At 44.1% G+C, this 26,812-nt stretch overlaps 1 protein-coding gene across 4 annotated transcripts in view; it reads right to left on the reverse strand.

Annotated features, from left to right (window-relative positions):
* The window catches only part of ACOXL (acyl-CoA oxidase like), a 360,188-nt gene that overhangs the window by 311,267 nt on the left and 22,109 nt on the right, over positions 1–26,812 (reverse strand). For 3 of the 4 annotated variants that reach the window (XM_021087042.1, XM_021087044.1, XM_021087043.1), the window contains exon 2: positions 2,342–2,438. In XM_021087042.1, the coding sequence (XP_020942701.1) occupies positions 2,342–2,438 (97 nt within the window). Of the gene's footprint in view, positions 1–2,341; positions 2,439–23,984; positions 25,341–26,812 lie in introns of those variants that run through there. The other variant, XM_021087045.1, reaches the window with a different exon arrangement.

Raw genomic sequence — 26,812 nt, forward strand, 5'->3', positions numbered from 1 at the left:
TAAATCAACTATACTGCAATTTAAAAATTATATGTAACTGAAAAAAAGAAAGGGTGCAAGGAGATTGTTCACACTCTGTGTGTGTGTGTGTACACTCTAGAGCCAGGCTCAGATACTGCTTTCCTTTTTAAATTATTGAAACAAATCGAACTCAGAGGACAGAGGGGGATACACAGAATGGAAACAGGCTTATCCTGGGCCTGGGGGCTGTCTGCCGAGACATAGGACAAAGGAGAAAACCATCATCACACATCCCACGCCGCTCTCTGCCTGGAAGGTCATCCCAGCATGCCCGAAAGTTTGGAGCAACACGAGGGCCAGGGAAAGACGGAAGGACCTGGGATGCTCTCTGAACAGGATGTTCAGCCCTGACTCAGTATTTTCATGGAGAGGCAGGAAGAATCAGGTCACACTTCTGGGATTACTGGCCATGGACAGCTCCTCCAGCTGTTTACAAGGTGGAATCAGAGAGCCTTCACATGCCAGCGTGCCTCGGAGTCTTACGACTCCCCCTGCCACCCAGAGGAGCCTGCAGCCTTGGTGACTGGTGACCAATTGGCTAAATTTCCTTTAGGTTCAAGGGCTTTGGTAAATTCACACAGAGAGAAGCACCAGATGACTAAGGGAATGACTAAGGGAAATGCCTGTGCCTCGTGTCAGAATTACACCTAACCTTTCAGGAAGAAGTGGCCCAGGATGCCAAAGACCACAGAGGGAGCCAGGAAAACAGGAATATAATTGGATCCAGGGCTTACACGCTTCATGAGGAACAAGAGGACACAGGCTAATCCTTCAGACGCAGGGGGCCAGGCAGCCATGGGTAAACCTCATTAAAGGATCAACCCTCATGTCCAGGTCTCGATTATTGACACTAAGTTAAGCCTCAGACATATTGGGCTAATTAAGAGGGCAGGACACTGGCCCCTCATGTCAGAATCTTACCTTCCCACCAGCCCCATGCCAGATGCATGTGGAGGCCAGACTCTGATAGAGAAAGTATCAGGAAGCAAAGAGAGATTAGGGTTTTTACGTCTTCTTGGTTGGTTGGTTGGCTGGTTGGCTTGTTGGCTAATCGGATGGTTGGCTGGTAGGATGGATGGATGGATGGATGGATCCATTTGGATGCATGCATGGTTGGTTGGTTGGTTGGCTGGTTGGTTAGCTGGTTGGCTAGTTGGCTGGTTAGTTGGTTGGTTGGCTAGCAGGTTGCAGTCATGTCTAAACATACATTCCATTGGGAGGCAAAATGCCAGCTTGAACATCTACTTTGCCAGCATGTTCTGCTTGGTAGGAAATGAGTTTTCCAGGCTTTGCAGGCATGCTCCTCCTATTCTGTGGATGTTTCCTTCCACACGCTCTCCATCAAAGTGTGGCAGTACTGTGCCCTTGTCACCTTGAAGGAGCTGCAGGACCTCAACAGGAGGTGCCAAAGCTCTGCTTGTAGTTTCTTCCTGACAAGAAGATGCTGAGCTCTGTCTCTGCCTCCTCAGGACAGACAGACAGCCAACCAAGGAAGGCAGGAGGGTGGTGACCTGGTCTCACACAGGGACCTCAAGCCCCCACCCTCTCTGATCCACACTTCACAAAGAAACAAGCCCCCCGTGGTCTTTGGAATGGGGATGATCCCCACACTCCCTGGGTCCTCAGCCTCTCCCTCCACAGACCACAATGGGCAGGAGGGGGGCAGAGCTCACTGAAAGATTCCTTCAGCTCCTGGGCCTCTGCTGAAGCTTATCCCCAGCTCAGGGCCTTCCCCTGGGGGTCTCAAAAGGGAGTATTTTTTTTCCTCTCTAGAGCATTAGGTTTAAGGAAGGTCTATAAAGCTGAATGAAATGGACTTAAATTTGGCTAAAACCTAGAGTTCCTAATGGTTGCATCACAAAGGAATCCTCTAATTGCATCTTCTTTTTTTGCTTCTTTTTGATGAAGCTAAATTGGCTAAAAGAATTTAACTGCATTTAGAAGGGCAATTTTTAGACAAACAAAAATCATCTATTTGGGGCAAGTTTAAAATTCTTGAAGAGCCTATAAAGTGATGTCATTACATTTCTCAGATATTTGCATTTTATACCCCAAATTACATTTGTTTTGTGAACAAATATTTCATTACCTCTGTTGACTCCCTTATTCCTAAGCCTGTGGGCTTGGGAAAAGTGAATGTCAATTATATTGGGGGGGGCAGAAAGGGAGGGTGAAGGAGGCCCTCCCCCACACCACAGGACAAAATTCATGAGCTTCCTTCCACAAGTCACAAAAACAAGCAAAACGAAATCTTCTTGCTCCCTCTGTCTCTGTCTCTCTCTCATTCACTCACACACACCAAAATAACAATGAACCTTACCTGTTCCTGAATTGCACGCTTTAACAAAGGTAGGCCCATGGTAAACTTCACTCTCTGAAGTGTCAGAGTTCTCATTTCATCCAGACTTAAATCATACCTGTGATGAATGGATACAAAGTGGGTGTTAAGATGTTTGATTGAGGGAGTTCCCATCTTGGCACAGCGGAAACAAATCTGACTAGGAACCATGAGGTTGTGGGTTCGATCCCTGGCTTCACTCAGTGGGTTAAAGAACTGTGGTGTAGGTCACAGACAAGGCTCAGATCCTGCATTGCTGTGGCTATTGTGCAGGCTGGCAGCTGCAGCTCTGATTCGACCCCTAGCCTGGGAACTTCCATATGATGTGAGTACATCCCTAAAAAGAAAAAAAAAAAAAAAGACATTGGATTGATGGTGAGTGTGACTGCAGCCTTTGAACCAAGAGATCTGACCAAAGAGACATCTTTGCTGGGTCTCTCTGTATATCTGGTTTGATACTGTGCATGGAAGGAGGCCACCCACCAAGTGTGGGACACAGGCTGTGTGGTCAATATGGGGGGGGGGGGGAATGGAAGAAAAGAAAGAAGGGTTTCCTGATAAGATGACCTCTTAAGACAAGAGTCCAGCATTTCCTCCTCTGCTCGTGCCTGAAATGGAAAGATTTGAGTCACCTCTGTGGTAGCCCCAGGAGTGTCACTTAGAGTTTCCTTCAAGAGAACCTGCAGTGGGGAGCAGCATTCCACAGCAACTTGCAGCTGCCATTCCCTGGAAGTAACCTTGGCATTGACCCCAGGCTGCTCTGCAATTAGGCTGCTCCCAGCTGTGACGAGCATGACAGGGTTCACACAATTCATGCCCAAAAGGAGACTTCTGCCCGGTGCCCCCTTCTGGCCCTCTCAGACTGTCTCACAACTATGCTGTGCCCTTTCTTCTCACCATTTTGCCAAGGTCAGCCTGGGGCCACAGATATCCTGAAGGTTCCCCGACCTCCTGCAGCCCCTCCCCCAGACCCCAGATGTTTCCCCCAAAAGGTCTCTTGCACACATAATCCCATCTCAGTGTCTGTTTCTCAAAGAACCTCAATGACACAGAAGGGGAGGTTCGATGCTGCTGGCTAAAACGTTTAAACACAAACAACAAGGCCGTACTGTAGAGCACGGGGAACTATATCCAGTATCTTGTAATAACCTATAATGGAAAAGAATCCAGAAAAAAATATATATGTAAATATGTCTACCTGAATCACTTTGCTATACACCAGAAACTAACACAACATTGCAAATCAACTATACCGCAAGTTTAAAAAAGTCTCCCTTAGAACAGACTTGGGGAAGAGGGAGGGAGTGGGACGGACTGGGCATCTGGGGTTAATAGATGCAAACTATTGCTTTGGAATGGATGAGCAATGAGCTCCTGCTGTATAGCACTGGGAACTATATCTAGTCACTTGTGATGGAGCATGATGGAGGATAATGTGAGAAAAAGAATGTGTGTGTGTGCGTGTGCGCGCACGCGCGCACACGCATGCCTGGGCCACTTTGCTGCACAGCAGAAATTGATAGAACACTGTAAACTAACTATAATGGAAAAATTTTTAAAAGCCTCCTTTAAAATGAAAAAAATTTGTGGAATTTCCACTGTGAGATTGATGGTGTCTCTGCAGCAACAGGACACAGGTTTGATCCCCAGCCTGGTACAGTGGGTTAAAGGATCTGGCACTGTCACAGCTGTGGTGTAGGTTGAAACTGCAGCTCAGATCTGATCCCTGGCCTGGGAACTCTTTATGCCAAGGGGAGGCCAAAAAACAAAAGAAAAGAAAAAGTGAAAAATTTTTTTAATTTTTGGTAAAATAAAATGTTTAAACCCAAAGCGCAGCCTGAGCCTGGAAGAAACCTCCCTTGGGTTTGATTCCCGACTATCACTGACTATATAACCAAGATCACATGGCCGACAGTCCCCAGGTCTCCACCATCTCACCTACAAGATGGGAGTGAGACTCGAGCATAGCTTGGAGGAGTATCATTTCATATGCTAGACTAGTGTTTGCAGATATAGGGTAAGTGCTCCATAATATTAACTGCTGTTCATGCTCTTATTTATTCCACCTCCTCCTTCTCGAGGGCAGGAACTACATCAGATCTGTTTTTTTACAGGCCCAGCACCCCTACAGGGCCTGGCCCATGGGAGGCCCCATTCAATGATAGTTGACCTTAAACTTATTTGGGTCCTCTAGTTTCATGGCCAGATCCTGGAGACAGTGTTCCCATCGGTGTCCCAAAAGACATGTCCACCACACATATGGTCCTGACATCAAGTTTATTCCCAACCAGAATATAAACCGCGTGGACATATAGGGCATGCTTTAAATGCCTGTGTAGGCCCTCAGGAGCAGTGCAGCATCTCATTTAAATATTTTCCCTAAATACCTGCTGGCCAACCGCCCCAGGCCAAACAAGAGCCAACCTGACCATCTGGACTTTCCCTCTTATCCGAGCGACAGGTCACTGAAAAATTGAAGAGGACCCAAGGGGAATCCTGAAATGTAAAAGACAATCCCTCCCCCAAATAAAATGCCAAATGGACACAGAAACTCCCCAACATAAAATTCTTAAGATTATAACAAACATTCTTTTTCTTTCTTTCTTTCTTTCCTTCTTTTTTTTTTTTTTTTTTTTTTTTTGAGTCAGAACTACTTGCGGGGATTTCAGTATGAACATTACTGCCTAAAGTCAGCATCTTCCCCTAAGGAGGACAGAAAATTAAAATTCCAATTTCAATAAAACTGGGAGTCTGGAAAACTCTGCAGATTCAAACATACAAGGAAGGTTGCCCAAAGCATCTGAGTCAAGTGGCGTTTGGGCAGGAGGAAGTAGAAAAAAGAACCACGGAAAAAGATCTCGGTTCTCGACAAGATGGCGGAAGAGTAGGGAGACACGCTCACCCTCTCCCACAAACACAACAAAAAAAACCACATCTACAGGATAAACGACTCACACAGAACAGCAACCAATCACTGGCAGAAGAACCTAAACTCCAATAATGGCAAGAATTTCATGACATTACTAGGTAAAACAGGAGAAAAGAGGAGAGTGAAAGAAGGTGAATCCGAGCTGGACAGGCGCTCCTGAAAGGGAACTGCGGAGGAGAAAGGGATCCCGCACCCTGGAAAGTCACCTACACAGGGGAAAGATCAAACAAACCAGAGGAATCTCCAGATGCAGAGAAGAGTGTAGCAGTAAGTCGGAGTTCTGAAAAGCAGATCGAGAACCGAACAAATCATCTGAACTATGGGCACAGTCACCAAAAAATTGAGATGCCTGGGTGGGGGCTGGGCACCAAGACCTTGGCTCTGGAGGTTAGTCCCCAGGAAAGGGCTGGGGGGGCGGGGTGGAGCAGAGACTGCTTGGGAGGTCTAGAAACCGGTCTGTCAAGTTTGACAGGGCAGAGACTGCCTGGGAGACTAGAAAGCAGAGCGTTGCAGGGGGAGGGAGAAATACTCTAGGGGCGGGGAAGTGGAAAACCACATCAGAGGGAACCTGGGAGAAGAGCCAGGTCTGCTCCAGTGTTGGGGAGGGGAGAGAAGGAGAGGTGGGTCCCCATAGAATACTTCCCATGCCACAGCGAGCTTACCAGCCCACTAGCTACCAGAAAGCTGTGCATCCCAGTGCATCCCCTCCCCCCACCACCCGCCACCCCTTATGCACACTCCGGACCTGGGGCTGCCTGCCATCCAGGAGGGCTGGCCTCAACAACTGCCTGAAGCCTACCACCACAGGGCTCCTGCCCTGGCCTGCTTGCCCTTTGGAGGGACTGCACCCCCGCGGAGCAGCACCAAACACTGCCAGCACCCTGGAAAAGGCCTGCAGCCCAGAAAAGCTAGAACAAGCTTGGCCAGGCCGTGAAAAGAACTGCCTAATTCTCACACAGTTCTTCCGAGTTGGACTGCCCTGGGGAAGAGCCTCTTAGGTTCACAGCAGCCCAGCTAGCTGCTCCAGTCCTCAGGGGCTGCCGCACTTCCATGGAACAGCTGCACAGGACCGCCAGCTCCCTGCAGGAGCCCCTGCAACCCAGAAAGGCTACAACAAGCTTGGCCGGACCGTGAAAAGATCTGCCTACATTCTCAGACAGTCCTTCTGAGTCAGGCTGCCCTGGGGAAGAACCTCTTGAGTTCTCAGTGATCCAGATAGCTGCTCCAGCCCGTGGGGGGTGCTGCACTCCTGAGGAACAGCTGCCCAGCACCGCCAGCCTCCTGAAAGAACCCAATAGCCTAAAAACACCAGAGCAAGCTCTGCCCGGCTGAGTGAAATCTGCTACCATTGTGGTGTGGACCTCCCAATCCTGTCTGACCTCAGGAAGTCCTCCTTTGCTTCAAAGAGACCCTGTTAGCCCCACCAACACTCCAGAAAAGCCACGCTGCCTCAAAAAAGGCTGACCAACAACACCAGCCCTCAGGAAACATTCCACGGCAGTGACAAGGCAAACACTACCCAGCCACAGAGAGTACAACTCCACCAGGAAAAAGAAAACAACAAGCAAGATGAAGAAGCTGAGAAACCACCCCCAGTTAAACCAATAGGAGAACTCACCTAAAGCAGTCAACAATGAAACAGATCTTTGCAGTCTGACAGACCTGGAGTTCAAAAGAGAAATAGTGAAAATACTGAAGGAATTAAGAGACGATATGAACAGTAATGCAGACGCCCACAGGAAGGAACTAGAAAATATAAGGAGGAGCCAAGAAAAACTATAAAATTCATTTGCAGAGATATAAACAGAACTAGGGGCAGTAAAAACCAGAATGAATAATGCAGAAGAACGAATCAGTGATATGGAAGATAGAATAATGGAAATCACCCAATCAGGTCAGCAGACAGAAAACCAAATCAAAAAACAGGAAAGCAATATAAGAGACCTATGGGCCGATCTACGCATAATAGGAATTCCAGAAGGAGTAGAAAAAGATACGGGAATGGAAAATATGTTTGAAGAAATTATCGCTGGAAACTTCCCAAATCTAAAAGATACTGAGTTCAAGATATAGGAAGCACAGAGGGCCCCAAACAAGTTGAACCCAAATAGACCCACACCAAGACACATAATAATAAAAATGGCAAAAGTTAGTGATAAAGAGAGGATCCTAAAGGCAGCAAGAGAAAAGCAGAATGTTACCTACAATGGAACCCCCATAAGATTATCAACTGATTTCTCTACAGAAACACTACAGGCCAAGAGGAAATGGCAAGAGATATTTAAAGTGCTAAAAGGAAAAAATAGGCAACCTAGAATACTCTATCCAGCAAGAATATCATTTAAAATAGAAGGAGAAATAAAAATTTTTTCCAACAAACAAAAACTAAAAGAATACAGCAACACAAAAGCCAGGCTAAAAGAAATATTGAAAGGGCTTCTCTAAATCAAAAAGAAAGGAAGGAAAGAAAGGGAGGAAAAAGAAAAAAAAAAGAAGAGGAAGAACTAGGACTGAGGAAACCACAATCAGAGAGCAGTCACTCAAATAAGCCAGCATACAGATTTAATCATGAACATGCTTCAAACAAAATAAAATTAAAAAGAAAAAAATAAAAGAGTCATCAAAACCATAAAATGTGGGCAAGGGATGTTAGGAGGTAAATAACCCTTTTTGTTTGTTTGTTTGCTTGTTTCTCTTCTTAATTTTAATATAGTAATGAAGTCTTTGAACCTACAGGACGATCAAGCTAAAACACACAATTATAGGAAGGGGTTAGCATACTTAAAAAACAGGGCAACCACAAGCCAAAACCAAATATTGCATTCGCAGAAAAATGAAAAAAAAAAAAGCACTCAAGCAGATAATAACCACAGACCATCCAACCAAAATAAGAAAGGAAGAATGGAGAACCATAGAATCAACTGGAACACGAGGTTCAAATGGCAATAAATAATCATCTATCAATTATCACCTTAAATGTCAATGGACTGAATGCCCCAATCAAAAGACACAGGGTGGCTGAGTGGATAAAAAGGCAAAAACCTTCAATATGCTGCCTACAAGAAACTCACCTTAGGACAAAAGATACATATAGATTGAAAGTGAAAGGGTGGGGAAAAATATTTCACACCAACAGACATGACAAGCAGGAAAGCAGGAGTCACAACACTCATATGAAACAAAACAGACTTTAAGACAAAAGACATAAAGAAAGACAAAGAAGGACACTACTTAATGATTAAGGGATCCAAGGAGAGGATGTTACTATCGTCAACACATATGCCCCAAATACAGGAGCACCCAGATACATACAACAAATATTAACAGACATAAAGGGAGATATTGATGAGAATACAATCATAGTAGGAGACCTTAATACCCCCCTCACATCAATGGACAGATCCTCTAGACAGAAAACCAATAAAGCAACAGAGATCCTAAAGGAAACAATAGAAAAGTTAGACTTAATTGATCTCTTCAGGACACTACATCCAAAAAAATCACAATACACATTCTTCTCAAGTGCACATGGAACATTCTCAAGAATTGATCACATATTGGGACACAAAGCTAACCTCAACAAATTTAGGAGCATAGAAATTATCTCAAGTATCTTCTCTGACCACAATGCCATGAAATTAGAAATCAACCACGGGAAAAGAAATGAGAAAAAACCTACTACATGGAGACTAAACAATAGGCTACTACAAAACCAATGGGTCAATGAGGAAATCAAGAAGGAAATTAAAAAATACCTTGAAACAAATGATAATGAAGACACAACCTCTCAAAATCTATGGGATGCTGCGAAAGCAGTGCTCAGAGGAAAATTTATAGCAATACAGGCCTTTCTCAAAAAAGAAGAAAGATCCCAAATTGACAACATAACCTGCCACCTAAATGAATTAGAAAAAGAAGAACAAAAAAGTCCTAAAGTCAGCAGAAGGAAGGAAATTATAAAGATCAAAGAAGAAATCAATAAAATAGAGATTCAAAAAACAATAGAGAAAATTAATAAAACCAAGAGCTGGTTCTTTGAAAAGGTAAACAAAATTGACAAACCCCTGGCCAGAGTCACTAAAAAGAGGAGAGAAAGAACTCAAATAACCAAAATTATAAATGAAAAAGGAGAAATCACAATAGATACTGCAGAAATACAAAAAACCATAAGAGAATACTATGAACAACTATATGACAACAAATTTGCCAATCTGGAAGAAATGGACAATTTTCTAGAATCTTACAGCCTGCCAAAACTGAATCAAGCAGAAACAGACCAACTGAACAGACCGATCACTAGAAATGAAATTGAAGAGGTCATAAAAACACTTCCTACAAATAAAAGTCCAGGACCAGACGGCTTCACAGGCGAATTCTATCAAACACATAAAGAGGAACTGGTGCCCATTCTCCTTAAACTCTTTCAAAAGGTTGAAGAAGAAGGAATACTCCCAAAGACATTCTATGATGCCACCATCACCCTCATTCCAAAACCAGACAGAGATACCACCAAAAAAGAAAACTATTGCCCAATATCATTGATGAATATAGATGCAAAAATTCTCAACAAAATCTTAGCCAACCGAATCCAACAACATATCAAAAAAATTATACACCATGACCAGGTAGGGTTCATCCCAGGTTCACAAGGATGGTTCAACATACGCAAATCAATCAACATCATACACCACATTAACAAAAAAAAAAAGTCAAAAATCATATGATCATCTCAATAGATGCAGAAAAAGCATTTGACAAAGTCCAACATCCATTCATGATCAAGACCCTCACCAAAGTGGGTATAGAGGGAACATTCCTGAACATAATCAAAGCCATTTATGACAAACCCACAGCAAATATAATACTCAATGGAGAAAAACTGAAAGCCTTCTCACTCAAATCTGGAACAAGATAGGGATGCCCACTCTCACCACTGCTCTTCAACATAGTTTTGGAAGTCCTAGCCACAGCAATTAGACAAACAAAAGAAATAAAAGGCATCCATATAGGAAGAGAAGACATAAAACTGTCACTGTATGCAGATGACATGATACTATACATAGAAAACCCTAAGGACTCAACCCAAAAACTACTCGAACTGATTAATAAATTCAGTAAAGTAGCAGGATATAAGATTAACATTCAGAAGTCAGTCGCATTTCTGTATACCAGCAATGAAATATTAGAAAAGGAATACAAAAATATGATACCTTTTAAAATTGCACCTCACAAAATCAAATACCTCGGAATACACCTGACCAAGGAGGTAAAGGACTTATATGCCAAGAACTGTAAAACTTTAATCAAAGAAATCAAAGAAGATGTAAAGAAATGGGAAGATATTCCATGTTCCTGGATTGGAAAAATCAATATTGTAAAAATGGCCATACTACCCAAAGCAATGCAATCCCTATCAAATTACCCATGACAGTTTTCACAGAACTAGAACAAACAATCCAAACATTTATATGGAACCACAAAAGACCCAGAATCGCCAAAGCAATCCTGAGAAACAAAAACCAAGCAGGAGGCATAACTCTCCCAGACTTCAAGAAATACTACAAAGCCACAGTCATCAAAACAGTGTGGTACTGGTATCAAAACAGACAGACAGACCAATGGAACAGAATAGAGAACCCGGAAATAAACCCTGACACCTATGGTCAATTAAGCTTTGACAAGGGAGGCAAGAACATAAAATGGGAAAAAGAACACCTCTTCAGCAAGCATTCCTGGGAAACCTGGACAGCTGCATGCAAAGCAATGAAACTAGAACACACCCTCACACCATGCACAAAAAGAAACTCCAAATGGCTGAAAGACTTAAATATATGACAGGACACCATCAAACTCCTAGAAGAGAACATAGGCAAAACACTCTCTGACATCAACATCATGAATATTTTCTCAGGTCAGTCTCCCAAAGCAATAGAAATTAGAGCAAAAATAAACCCATGGGACCTCATCAAACTGAAAAGCTTTTGCACAGCAAAGGAAACCCAAAAGAAAACAAAAAGACAACTTTCAGAATGGGAGAAAATAGTTTCAAATGATGCAACTGACAAGGGCTTAATCTCTAGAATATATAAGCAACTTATACAACTCAACAGCAAAAAAGCCAATCAACCAATGGAAAAATGGGCAAAAGACCTGAATAGACATTTCTCCAAGGAAGATATACAGGCCAACAAACACATGAGAAAATGCTCAACATCGCTGATTATAAGAGAAATGCAAATCAAAACTACCATGAGATACCACCTCACACCAGTCAGAATGGCCATCATTAAGAAGTCCACAAATAACAAGTGTTAGCAGGGGTATGGAGAAAAGGGAACCCTCCTGCACTGTTGGTGGGAATGTAAACTGGTACAGCCACTATGGAGAACAGTTTGGAGATACCTTAGAAATCTATACATAGAACTTCCACATGACCCTGCAATCCCACTCTCGGGCATATATCCGGACAAAACTCTACTTAAAAGAGACACACGCACCCGCATGTTCTTTGCAGCACTATTCACAATAGCCAGGACATGGAAACAACCCAAATGTCCATCAACAGATGATTGGATTCGGAAGAGGTGGTATATATACACAATGGAATACTACTCAGCCATAAAAAAGAATGACATAATGCCATTTGCAGCAACATGGATGGAACTAGAGACTCTCATACTGAGTGAAATGAGCCAGAAAGACAAAGACAAATACCATATGATATCACTTATAGTTGGAATCTAATATCCAGCACAAATGAACATCTCCTCAGAAAAGAAGATCATGGACTTGGAGAAGAGACTTGTGGTTGCCTGATGGGAGGGGGAGGGAGTGGGAGGGATCGGGAGCTTGGGCTTATCAGACACAACTTAGAATAGATTTACAAGGAGATCCTGCTGAATAGCATTGAGAACTATGTCTAGATACTCCTGTCGCAACAGAAGAAAGGGTGGGGGAAAAAACTGTAACTGCAATGTATACATGTAAGGATAACCTGACCCCCTTGCTGTACAGTGGGAACATAAAAAATAAAAAAAAAAGAAGTCCACAAATAACAAGTGTTAGCGGGGGTATGGAGAAAAGGGAACCCTCCTGCACTGTTGGTGGGAATGTAAACTGGTACAGCCACTATGGAGAACAGTTTGGAGATACCTTAGAAATCTATACATAGAACTTCCACATGACCCTGCAATCCCACTCTCGGGCATATATCCGGACAAAACTCTACTTAAAAGAGACACACGCACCCGCATGTTCTTTGCAGCACTATTCACAATAGCCAGGACATGGAAACAACCCAAATGTCCATCAACAGATGATTGGATTCGGAAGAGGTGGTATATATACACAATGGAATACTACTCAGCCATAAAAAAGAATGACATAATGCCATTTGCAGCAACATGGATGGAACTAGAGACTCTCATACTGAGTGAAATGAGCCAGAAAGACAAAGACAAATACCATATGATATCACTTATAATTGGAATCTAATATCCAGCACAAATGAACATCTCCACAGAAAAGAAGATCATGGACTTGGAGAATAGACTTGTGGCTGCCTGATGGGAGAGGGAGGGGGTGGGAGAAATCGGGAGCTTGGGCTTATCAGACACAACTTAGAATAGATTTACAAGGAGATCCTGCTGAGTAGCATTGAGAACTATGTCTAGATATTCATGTTGCAACAGAACAAAGGGTGGGGGAAAAATGTATCATGTAAGGATAACTTGATCCCTTTGCTGTACAGTGGGAAAAAAAAAAGAAAGAAATCTCAAAGCACAAGGCCACATGGTGGCAGATCTCAGGAAAGGCTGGTAAAAATTCACTTCCTGAATAGGAGGTGTACAGCCTGAGGAGTAAAACCCGTAGTTTTTTGTTGTTGTTGTTGTTTTGGTAGGTAATAGAATTTATTGGTAAATCCTAAATAGGTTTTGTCCCTGCAAGTGTTTGAGCTTTTAAGTCATTTTTGATACTCTGACATATAAACTTTGACATTTTTCCATTCATTAATAAAGTGTTATATAAAGTTATTTCCAAAGCTTCCTTTTTTTTTTTTTTTTTCTTTTTATGGTCGAACCTGCAGCATATGGAAGTTCCCAGGCTCAGAGTCAAATCAGAGCTTCAGCTGCTGGCCTAAAATGCCACAACCACAGCAACATGGGATCAAAGACATGTCTACAACCTACATCACAGCTCACAGCAACACCAGATCCTTAATCCACTGAGCAAGGCCAGAGATCGAACTTGCATCCTCATGGATACTAACTGGATTCTTAACTCACTGAGCCACAACAGGAACTCTCATTTATTCAAAGCTTTAAAAAAAATCTCTGAAATTATGGAAAGTGAGAGAGGAATGGCAGTGAGCTAGCAGATAGCAGGAGGCCTGCTGGTCCCTGAGCTACAGGTTTAGGATCAGGGCATCATGAAGAATCATACACACAGCCAGTGTTTGAGAGAAACAGTCTATCTCCATGGCAGTTCCGTGTTGTGAAAAGGACCTAACCTGCCTCACTATCTGAGCTTCTCCTGGCTCCCAACCTGAAACCATTCTATTTCCCACACATCATTCAACTCTACGTAGTACAAAGAAACTAGCATAGAATGCATACAGTGACCCTAAAAAGAGCAGTAAATCTATTTTAAAAAACTAAAAACCCTTATGAGGAAAAAAAAAGTCATTTCATAGCAAATGAAAATTGTGACCAAATATTATCTACATATTAAGTAAAACCAGGAGTGTGTTGCAGCCAGCTTATGTCAGTTCCTGAGGCACAATTGTTAAATGTTAAAGAATTTTGTGGAAATTCCATTGCATCGTGGCACAGTGGAAACGAATCCGATTAGGAACCATGAGGTTGCAGGTTTGATCCCTGGCCTTGCTCAGTGGGTTAATGATCCAGTGTTGCCATGAGCCGTGGTGTAGGTTGCAGACGCGGCTTGGATCCCGCGTTGCTGTGGCTGTGGCGTAGGCTGGCGGCAACAACTCCAATTAGAGCCTAGCCTGGGAACCTCTACATGCAGTGAGTGTGGCCCTAAAAAGACCAAAAAATAAAAAATAAAAATAAAAATAAAAGAATTTTGTGAACTGGCTGTTATACACAGCCATTATCAAAAATGAATTTATATGAAGTTACACTGAAATAAATTCTATTTTATAATGAAGGTAGGAATTCCCATCATAGCTCAGCAGGTTTAAGGACCTGACATTTTATCTGTGAAAATGCGGGATCCCTGGCTTCGCTCAGTGGGTTAAGGATCCAGTATTGCTGCAAGCTGCAGTGTAGGTTGAAGATGTGGCTTGGATCTGGTGTTGCTGTGGCTGTGGCGTAGGCCAGCAGCTGTAGCTCCAGTTCAACCCCCGGCCCAGGAACTTCCATATGCCGCAGGTGCAGCTATAAAAATGAACTAAAAGATAATACTTGAATCTCATCACTTCCTAATTACTATATTTTACTATTATCTATGTTCTTTGGGGTGTTTATGTCTATTAGTGAAAATACTATACAGTGAAGGACTTCCAGGTTCTGCCAAGGTGCAAGAGCCCCATTCCTCTCAGATCTGACCTCTTCCAACTAAAAAAAAACTCTGGACATTGTACAATAAACAAGCATAGGATGACTGAAAAGTACAAAGAAGAAGGCAGATCACTTGTGTGAACTCAACCCTTGAGGAATAACATGCCAGCAAATTCTCTGGCTTTTTAATATGTATTCTGGACAAGATGCTAAGAATCTTCCAACCTGGAATCTCCAGCAGACACAGACCAGAAACTACTCCAATAAAATTCTGCTCTTCCTAGCTGAAGGATGCAGAAAGGTATGGAGTTGCTGGGCAAATCACAGACCATCTTTGGGAGTGCAGCAGGGAAGCAGGCCATCTGGGCAGGCAGTTGGGGGCAGGCAGCAGGATTCCCCACATCAGCTGGGACCAGAGGCCTTCAGATCACATGGGCCACAAGGGAGCTTGCAAAGATGTGGGTTCAGCTGAGGTCTAACCTCAGCCTGATCAGTGAGGAGCTCTGGAACATAAGGGGCACCACGGACTTGTAAGGTGAGGTCATTCAGTCAAGACCTTTGGGCATTCCCAGGGAGAAAGCATAACCTCGGGCATTTCCTGGGAAGGGAACCCCCATTGGTCAAGGACAATTCCAAGGAGGTTCAGCTGTGAGCTGCCACCAGTCAGCACTGACAGCAGGTAAGAGATGAGTGTACGGGCCTGGTAAAGGGATTAGGGTGGGGTATCAACAGCTGGCTACAGAAGTCAGGAACAAAAACAACAAATTAAAAGAAAAGAGAAAAAAATAAATTATTAAAAGAAAAGGAGAAAAGTAATCAGTTAGAAAAACTGAAAATGTATAACTAATAAACCCAAAAGCTGGCTCTTTGAAAACAACCACCGTAGAGGTTGTTGTTAAATGCCATACTAGGGGAGCTGGCCAATGCAATTAGGCAAGAGAACAGAACTAGAGAAACTGAAACTGGAAAGAAAGAGGTTTACAGTTTACAGATGGTGCATGTGTTAGGTGGATTGCATTTATGGCCCCTTTGTTAACCTCCCTTTGATCACTGTCCTTTGACACGCAGTTCTCATAAAGAGTCAGAGTCTGCTTTCCCAACCCTGGAGTCTGAGTTTGGTCATGTGACTTGCTTGGGCCACTAAGATACTCATAACCGTGAGTGAAGCAAATGCCAGAGAAGTCTTTGTGCATTTCCTTGTTCCCTTGCTCCTCTGAAATTCTCCTGAGAATATGCTGGAGCTAATCTAAGAACATGCCTGGGCTGACCCTACTAGGGAGGGGGTGGTTGTATAAAATGGGAGACAAGTGAGGAGACCTTGGTTGTTTCAGCCAAGGCCATCATACATGGCACGCCTCCAGACAGCCCCTACAGGTATGGAATCACTAGTCGAGGTTAGAAGAGCTGCCTATTCAACCTACAGATTCATGAAGGAGCCCAGACAAGTCCAGAAGAATCTCTCGGACCCCCACAAACTCATGATCAATAATATTGATCAATTATTGTTTTGAACTGCTAAGTTTTGTACAATAGGACTATATACCTGGAAGCCCCCAAGACAACCAACTAAAATTACTACGAACAATAAAAGTTGGCAGGATACACAACTAATATAAGTTAATGGCTTTCATGCAGATATAAACAATCAGAAAGTACATGAGAAAAGATCCCAGTTGTAAAAGTAATAAAACAAAACAAAAACATACTTTGAGTAAATTTTTAACATGTATAGAACTTACATGAGAAAACTTTAAAACACTCCTGAAGAACATAAGCAAAACCTTGAACAAATAGAGATATGGACAATATGGAGGGTTTTTTGTTTGTTTTGGGTTTTTTTTTTTAGGGGGCCAGGGATCAAACTCCTATCCTCATGGATACTAGTTGGGCTCTTAACCCTCTGAGACACAATGAGAACTCCCAGGACCATGTGTTTTAATAGGACAACCACGTCACAAAGAAATCAATTTTCCCTAAATTAATTTATACATTCAACATGATCTAAATAAAAATGCCAACAAGGAATTTTAAAGTTCACACATGAAAGGAAACAAAAATAGCCAGAAAGACTCTAAAAATGAGGAGCTATGATCAGTGTGATAGGCCCCAGTAATTCACCTGGTGCAAAAATAGGCAGATAGACCAATGGAATAAAACAGAATGTCAAGAAACAGAAGTAAACACATAAGGAAAGTTAATATATGTCAGAGAAAGCTAGGATATCAAATCATGGGGAAAAGCAAAACACTGAGATGTTCTAATTGGGTAGCCAACTGGAAAAAATAATAAAGTTAGATCCCTATCTCACACCACATACTAGAATAAATTCCAAAGAGATAAGTGATTTATATGGAGGAAAACAAAATCACAAGGTATTAACATAAAATATAAAGTATTCTTCCATAATCTTAATACAAAAAAAAAACCACCCTTTGTAATATGATAAATTTCTTTTTCCTTTTAGGGCCACAATGGTGGCATATGGACGTTCCCCAGCTAGGAGTCGACAGAGCTACAGCTGCCAACCTATGCCACAGCCACAGCAACACCAGATCTGAGCCTCAGCTGTGACCTACATCACAGATCTTGGCAATACCAGATCCGTGACCCACTGAATGAGGCCAGGGATCAAACCCACATCCTCATGGATCCTAGTCCAGTTCGTTAACAGCTGTGTCACAATGGGAACTCTCTGATACAATATTTTTAAAATATAAAGAGGAGTTCCTGTTGTGGCTCAGCGGGTTAAGAATCTTACATAATGTCCATGAGGATTCAGGTTCCACCCTGTCCTCGCTCATTGCGTTAAGGATCCAGTGTTGCCACAGATGTGGCTTGGATCCAGCTTGGCTGTGGCTGTGGTGTAGCCCAGCAGCTGCAGCTCCAATTCAACCCCTAGCCCAGGAGCTTCTGTATGCCACATGTGGCCATAAAAAAAGAAGAAAAGAAGAAGAAAAATGTGGATCAAGGGAAACATCCCACTACAAAGCCCAGAGAGCACAGCCTGTGTGAATACTATTTGGTGTGCTGCATAGACAAGATTCTAAATCATCAGTAACTTGCTCTCTTCTTTACACATCCATTCCCATAATTTGTTGCTAGTCATCCATTTTAAAATCCCAAGTCCACATTTATTCTCACATTAAATTAAGCTTTGGAGTCACCCTGATACCAAACATCTCATCAGAGTCGAATTTTAGTAATTATTCGTGTCAGTCTATGCAGAAGAATAAAACACCGTGCAATGCCAGGTGAGGCTCATTAATGCACCCATAATACATTTTTTGACACTGGTCAAAAAAAAAAAAAACTGAGACATTATTAGAACCAGTGAAATAAACCTGCCTTCACAAAACTGGGTTACAACTAAACAACTCCCAATGATTAAAACCCAAATTCCTTACAGTAAAGAATTTCCGGAGTTCCCATTGTGGCTCAGTGGAAACAAATCTGACTGGTATCCATGGGTAGGCAGGTTTGATCCCTGGCCTGGCTCAGTGGGTTAAGGATCTGGCCTTGCCAGGAGCTGTGGTGTAGGTCACAGACACCGCTCAGATCTGGCATTGCTGTGGCTGTGGCAGAGGCCAGCGGGTATAGCTTTGGTTTGATCCCTAGCCTGGGAACTTACATATGCTGTAGGTGTGGCCCTAAAAAACAAACAAATAGGAAAAAAAAAAGAATTTTCTCAACAGAGACAAGTTAGGCATTTTCATTATAGGTTTGTCCCTCCCACTCCCCTTCCCACCCCCACTCTCGAAATGCACTATCGGGGATGCGTATAATGTTACATGAGCATAAATAGCTATTTGTTATGGTTTTGTAACAGTGAAATATTGCAAACATCTAAAAGATCATCAGTAGGAGAGTAATTGAGTAAAATTTGATACAGCCATACGACAGCATACTACACAAAAAGAAAAATCTCTTCATATGTCAACATGGAGTACTTGCCAAGATACATTTTAAGTGAAAAACACAAAATGCAAACAAGTGAATATAGTACTTTTACTGGTTGCTCTACATGCTAAAAAAAAAATGGGTGGAGAAGACTACATATTTGCTTGGTATCTGCTGGTGTTTTTTAAATCTCTTACTGGGCAAAACAGAAACTAATAACAGTGTTTACCTTTTGTGTGAGTAGGGCAGATGTGTGGGAAATTGGGCAGATAGGGAGAAGTACTCTACCTGTATATTTTTCTGCCTTTTGAATAGGTATTAAAATAATACCTATTCCCGAAACAGATGTTTTAAAAATGATTCTAAGTTGTACACTTAAACATAACCACTAGATGGTGCTTGCTCTTCATTTCAACTGCCATTCCAAGGAATTCCTATTTAACAAATTAAAGCTGGATGAAGTCTTAGAAACGATCTCCCAGAAAGCTTGAACATCTGCTGTCATACTATAAATACCTAAATTCCTAACACTTTTCAAGCAAAAAGGTAGCCATCTCCGCAATGGAAAAGTCAGGGTGTTAGAAGCATCACAAGCTCTCCAAACACCTACCCAGCATGCATAGCTGTGCATTTTCTGTCTTTAAATACCTAACTCCACATTTGACAATCGTAGTAGGCCACCTGAAATACTATTTATATAACGACAGGGTATAAATCATAAACAATATTTTTTTGGTATTTTAACAGGTATAATTTCTCTTGTCTGTCTTATTGGGTCTATAAGATATAAAGATTTGGCAAATAGGAGTTCCCCTCGTGGTGTAGCGGAAACGAATCTGACTAGGAACCATGAGGTTGTGGGTTTGCTCCCTGACCCTCTTGCTCAGTGGGTTAAGGATATGGCATTGTTGTGAGCTGTGGTGTAGGTCACAGATGCGGGTCGGATCTGGCATTGGTGTAGCTGTGGGGTAGGCTGGCAGCTGTAGCTTTGATTCGACCCCTAGCCTCGGAACCTCAATATGCCACAGGTGCAGCCCTAAAAAAAAAAGAAAAAAAAAGATTTGACAAGTATTATTACCTTTGTGCCTCAGATGGCAGAGAGAGGCCCTATGGAATTAAGAGACTTGTCAGGTCCTGGGTGGATAGCGTGAGATTAAGAGCTGGGCCTGGGGAGTTCCCATTGTGGCTCAATGGGTTAAGAACCTGATATTATCTCCTTGAGGATGTGGGTCCAATCCCTGACCTCTCTCTGGGTTAAGAATCCGCATTGCCACAAGCTGCAGCATAGGTCTCAGATGCAGCTCAGATCGGCATTGCTATCTGTGGTGTAGGCCAGCAGCTGCAGCTCCAATTCAACCCCTAGCCCAGGGAACTTCCATATGCCACAGGTGTGGCCCTAAAAATACAAAAAAATAAAAAAAAGATCTGGGCCATGTGCTGGCGGACACCCTGGGGCCTCCTGCCAACAGCCCTGTGGGGGCACCACCATGGGTGGACCTTCTCGCCCCCAACAAGCCTTTATGGGACTTCAGCCCCAACCACCATCCTACATGCAACCTTATGGGAGATCCAGAGCCACCCAACTAAGGTGCTGTGAAACTCCTACCCATAGACACAGCTTGCTAAATTCTGAGGTAATCTGTTACATATCAGTAGATGACTAGTACCCAAGGCATTTTCACACACGCACATATACACACAACCAATGGGCTGGTATCTTATTTTTAAAAACTCTTTAATATGTAATACACCAAGAACAAAGCAAGAGTCATAAAAGTATAGCCTGATGACTCTCCACGAATGTTACACACACCGGCCTAATCCCCACCAGAGTCAAGGGAAATCTCACCTCGTCGCCCGCACAGACTCTCCTCTCCATCTCCCTCTCTCCTGCCCATCCTGGCTGCTGTCCTGACTTATGTGACTCCATCAATTATTTTTTTCTGCTTTTGAATACTAAAGAAATTGGATTCAACACTATATATTCTTTAGTGTCTGGCTTCTCTCACTCAGCAGAGCTAATAAGAGTCATCTTTAGTGTCTGCTGTAGCTGTGGTTTATACATTTCCATTTCCATGTGGGATTAAACTGAAATCATACACCACCAAAAATATGCTGCATGAACACATCGTGTGATTCCATTTATATTAAATTCTAAAACAGATAAAATGAAAACATAATAGGAACAAAAACAGAACAACGGTTACCTCTGGGAGGGCAAGGGCAGGGCCTAGGAAGGGCATAAGGGAACTTTCTGGGGTGATGGTAGTGTTCTCTGTTTGGATGGAGGTTTGGGTTACATAGGTGAATGCATCTGCCAAAACTTGAGGGAGTACACTCAATAGTTTTGTATTTCATTGTACTTTGCAGCAAAAGGGAAAGATCTAAGCACACATCGAAGTTGTTAATGACATGCATATAAATTATTTAGGGAGAGGTGGGCTTGAAAATTGGCCCATAGGCAGAAGGCGAAGGAAGACTAAAGAACGAGGCAGATCACTTCTGACTGGCAGGTGGCAGGTTCAGGAAGCAAGAGAACTTACTTAGGAGGTTCAGCTTAGGCTCCACAAGATGAGTGGAGATCATCTCGGCTTGAGATCACCAAGCTCACCGGCCAGAATCTTAAAAGTTAACACAGAGGCTTTAATTGGGTTGGGTTCAGCCGTGCTCACCCTGCAGATGGTCTCAGCACTGTGCTCCCTCAAGGCTCAACCTTGAAAATGTCTCCCACTGTGGGAATGGTGGGCGGAGTGTACATTCCAAGTATGCCAGGGAATGGGGATCCAGTTGCCTGTGGCCAGCTCGTGGGTCAACCAGTAGTCACATCCCCTCAATGACTCCTCCAACAGGGGAGGTGTTCTTATTTATGCCTGCAACTTTGAAATGGGTCCCCCAAAATGAAATATGGAGGAGAGAAGGACAGATAAATGGACAAGTAGTGGTACAGCAAATATAGTAACATGTTAATGGAAAACTCTGGGTAGTGGAGGCACAAGTGCTCAATGGTTAAGGGCCTAGTTTTGCATAGGTTTATATTTTTTAAATATAAATACTGGATGAAAGTAGAGGGCCAGGAAAGAAACTATGGTAAGGCTATTGTTTTCTTATGTAAAAATGAGATCTTCATGCACGGCTTTTGGGTATCTAAAAGCTATTCTCGAATAAAAGGGATGAGGGCTCCCTGAAGAAATGGTTGCTTCTGGGACAGGAGAAGGGAAAACATAAGATGAGCCTGGAGCATCTCCCAGTGTCAGAGAGCAAGGAGGTGTTCCAAAACACACATGAGACATATCAAAAGGATGCAGGCGACAACTGAAAGAGCTCCTGAAGCCAAGTTTGGAAAAATTTAAACAATAAAATAAATAACACAGTACGGATGGACCTAGAGATTACCATACTAAGTGAAATAAGTCTGACAGAGAGGAGTTCCCATCATGGCTCAGTGGTTAATGAATCTGACTAGGAACGATGAGGTTGTAGGTTCGATCCCTGGCCTTGCTCAGTGGGTTAAGGATTCGGCGTTGCTGTGAGCTATGGTGAAGGTTGAAGACGCGGCTCAGATCTGGAGTTGCTGTGGCTGTGGCGTAGGCCGGCGGCTATAGCTCTGATGAGACCCCTAGCCTGGGAACCTCCATATGCCAAGAGTTTGGCCCCAGAAAAAGACAAAAAAAAAAAAAAAGAAAGAAAGAAAATTATCATATGATATCACATATATGTGGAATCTAATTTTAAAATGATACGAAAGAACTTATTTACAAAACAGAAGCAGACTCTCAGATTTCAAAATCAAACTTACCGGTTCCCAAAAGGGAAATGTGGGAGGATGGAGATAAATAAGCACTTTGGGATTAACATATACACATCGCTATTTGTAAAACAGATAACTAACAAGGACCTAGGGTATAGCACAGGGAAGTCTACACAATATTCTGTAATAACCTATATGGGGAAAGAATCAAAAAGAATGAATATATGCATATGTATGATTGATTCACTTTGCTGCATGCCTGAAACTAACATAGCACTGTTAAGTCGACAATACTCCAATAAAATTTAAATGCACACACAAAGCACTTTTAAAAAGCGGTAGTGTGTTTCTCTTACTATAAATCAAAATCAGCACTTTTTAAAAGTGGCGGTGTTTTTCTCTTACTTTAAATCAAAATCAGCACTTTTAAAAAGCGGTGGTGTTTTTCTCTTCTCTCTAAATCAAAATCAGTTTTGGTCTGGAGGAAGCAAGCTTCAGAGACCAAATCTGAAAGCCCTCATGACAATGAATGGCCTTGGCACCCAAGCCTTTGAGCACCACACGACCCCAGGCAGCATGGACCTTCTGGAATCAAATACTAATAAGCCCTTGGTAAACAACCCAAGACCTGTTTCCCAGAAAGGCTCTGCCTCAATAACCCACACCTTTGTCCTGGTCTCTTCGGTAACTTGCTTCAGGAGACACCTGCTCAACCCAGGATAAACTCCCTCCATCAATCGCTTCTCTTTGAAAACAGCAGGAATCAAAAATGCTCCATCGTCAATGAGGTGCCGCCCGCACCTGACTGGGAGTGTTCGTTCGGACAAATGAATGGTGGCCGTGAAGAAGGGCTCCCCCAAGGCAGCACAGGGCCCTCTGCCTTCTAGCAAGTACCACGATCGCAATTCAGCCTCTGACCCCCTCAACCTCAACACCACCCTGTGAACCCCACAGGCAGCCCGGTTAGTAGATGGTGAATGAAAGAGAAACTGTTGAATCATCTTGTGGTAACTGTCAAAGGCTCAAGGCCCTGCACCAGCAGGTGCCTGAGAAAAGGCAAAGGGGAGGGTGGTTTCTAAGTACTGTGGTTTAACTCTAGCTGTGACGTTCCCTCCACTGGGGAGAGGCACCTTGGCTGATGGGCAAAGTTGCTGGAAGAAAGGCTATGAGGACAGAGAGGAAAGGGAGGAAGAGGAAGGAAAAGAATCCCAGACAAAAACCTCTTGGGAATCCCTGAAGGAGGAGTTCTAGTCTCCAGCCCTGCATCCTGGGCTCCAGCGACGGAGTGACCATGAGGAAGGGAGCTTCCTCCTCCATCCTTGCATCCCCCCTCCCTTCTTCAAGTTTCCTTAAGTGCCGGCACCACTTAACTTCAGAAGCTGAAAACAAGCCAGCCTGTTCCCACCCTCCAAGGGCTCGGCAGGGAAGACAGAGCTGAGGGAGGCCCCATAGGAAGTTCATAGTTATCCTTAGACCTCAGTGGCTGGGTGGCCCTTTCTGGGAATGCAGAGCCTTTGGTTGGGCAATTACCTTTACTTGCTCCGGTCGGGAGGCGCCACAGGAGCCGAGAGAAGGCAGAGCAGGGAGAACCCAGGTGCTCTGCAGGGTCCGCAGAGAAGTGGGGTGTCTGTGGGCAGAGAGAGGAAGTCCCTAGGAGGGAGGGAGGGAGCAGGGTGGGGAGAGAAGGAGGAAAGGGTTGGAAGAGAGCAGGAAGGAAGCTAGGGGGCAGATAGGGCTGAGCAAGCTGGGAACAGATATGATCTCCCGAGACAGAAACACAGTCGCCACACTCCGGCCTGCCTCTGCCCTCAGTAAAGGCACACATGGCAGGTGCTGTTGCTGGCTCTTCCGCCCAAGATCCTGGGGGTGCAGCAACAGCTCAGCCCCAGAGTCGGCTCCTGATTGGTCCAGGCTACCCCAGGGATGTCAACCTCCAGGACGGTGATTGGTCTAGAAATGAGACTTGAGGCTTCAAACAAGGGGGAGGGTGACTTTTCGAGGTGCACATGGGAGATGCCGAGACTGGAGAGGTACCTGAGAACTGAGAAAGCAGTGATGGGTCTGCAACACCAACAGTTTGGGGTGTTGGAAGACGCCCAGCCTTGGGGTTTAAGGTATCACCTGGCCTTGCCTCCTGAGGCCGCATGCTGACCACGGGGTGTGGCATCTGCTAGCTTGTAGGGCTCCTTATTTCCAACTATAGTGACATTGCTGGTCACCCAAAGGACATCTTTGGTGGAACAGTACTGTGCACAAATTCTGCAGGGGGAGATCTGGTGGGGAAAGCCATCATCTTCAACAAGTCCATTCACCAGGTGTGGAGCAAGCAGCTCCAGTGAGTCAACCATGCACAGGAGCCAGGGTACCCTGCTAGACTGGGAGACCTACCTGTCTGTTCACAGGTAAATGGGAACAAGGAGGATGGTCAGAGAGATTCCCTCAGGGGTCAATGACCACCTGGACTTCAGGGCCTGTGGTCCCCGAAGGGCCAAAAGGAGGTTGAGTCAACACTCTCCCATGACAGCCAGGAGGGCATGGGGAGAGACCCTGGGGGCCTGGGGGGTCTCTTGTGATCTCTGAGCTCTCACAGTAAGTCCACAGATAGTGTCAAAAGAATCAGAGGTTCACAGAGGTCCATGAAGCCATTGCTGTGAAAAGAAGGACCCTGCAGTTGCCCTTTGTCACGGCCATAGTCACATAGTTCCTGGAATGGACCACCTGCAAAAGCCTTATTCGCAGAGGAAGAACAAAGTTCAGATGTCATCAGCTTGGACGTCTGAAGGGAACTTAGAAAGTCAAGAGTTGCTATGGAAACTCAGTGCTACACAGTAAATTAAAACATATATGGAGTGCCTGTCATGGCACAGAGGAAATGAATCCAACTAGGAACCATGAGGTTTGGGGTTCCATCCCTGGCCCCACTCAGTGGGTTCAGGACCTGGCATTGCCGTGAGCTGTGGTGTAGGTCACAGATGAGACTCGGATCTGGCATTGCTGTGGCTCTGGCGTAGGCCAGCAGCAACAGCTCTGATTCGACCCCTAGCCTGGGAACCTCCATATGCCGTAGGTGTAGCCCCCCCCCCCCAAAAAAAAGACCAAAGACAAGGTAGAAATGCCTGACCTGGCTTCCCAGGTGCTCCATTGAGACATCCTCATTCACTACAAGGACAAAGAGACTCAGGGAGAAGCAAGGAGGGGTGCCCAATGCTCTATCTGTCCCCACATGTTCTGGGCCACATCACCCCCCTTTGTCGTAAGTAGACTCCCATTGCCTCCCCAACCACAGGGTGACCCATAAGGTGACATCATGGAAAAGCAGTGGTCAGCTGGGCCAGGCCTAAAGCCAAGAAGAGTCCCTCTCTCCCAGCCTGGCTTCTCTGAAGGCCACGAGGTAGCCAGGGTCTGTCTAGACATGAGGAGGGCAGAGCTGAGGACTCCTGGCAGTGTCACCCCCACTCCTGTGCCTCTGCACCAGAAGCCAAGGTGAGCTCTGTCTCTGCAACTGAAACAAAAGTGAAATAAAAGCAAACTCACTGGGGTGCTTTTGGTTACTCTCAGCCAAAAGTTTGGTTGAAACCCAACTCACAGTGGCCTGAACACTAAAGGGGACTTACTACTTCATGGAACAGAGGAGGCAGGTCATGCGGCAGGGCTTCAGGGCACCCTTGAGGCTGTGTGTCTTCCAAACATGGTGTCTCTCCATGCTGCTCTGTGAGTCATTTCCTCCTAGGGCTGGCTTCCTTCTTGGTGACAAAATGACTGCACCCCGGCCGGCCTCACATTCAGACCCCACCCTGTCCACAATGAGAGGCTGGGACCATCTGGCAGATCTCTCAAATAAGCAAGGAAGCCTCTTTACCAGGAGCGCCCAGAACCGCACCCCTCCTATTTCATTGCCTAAATCAGATCACAGGACATTCCTGAACCAACCAGAGTAGCCAGAAAGCCAGGCACTGGTGGTTTCCTCAGGGTTACGAGTCCATCCAAACTTTGTCAAGGTGGGGATCAATGAGGTGACTAGTCCACTCCCCCTGAATTACACAATCTGTGGGAGAGGGTCACGTGCCCAGAGGAAAACCCAGAAAGCACTGGAAAGGGGCATGGTGTGAGGAGGACAAATCCTTACTTCATTAACACCGCGGATGAGGATGCCAAAGAGATGATGACTTCATGATCTGCTCTAAAGGAAATTCTCACCATTTATAATTATCAAACCTTGCAGACCCCACCCATTCACTCTGTCTTCTCCTCTCTACAGTTCTCGCCAAAATTCTTCCTTCTTAAACTTCAGTCTTATCTATCACCTTTGAGAATCAAATGGATGATTAAATATAGAAACTGTGCAACCAACTGCACTC

This window comes from Sus scrofa, chromosome 3 (genome assembly GCF_000003025.6).
Source record: "Sus scrofa isolate TJ Tabasco breed Duroc chromosome 3, Sscrofa11.1, whole genome shotgun sequence".
Taxonomy (NCBI): Eukaryota; Metazoa; Chordata; class Mammalia; order Artiodactyla; family Suidae; genus Sus; species Sus scrofa.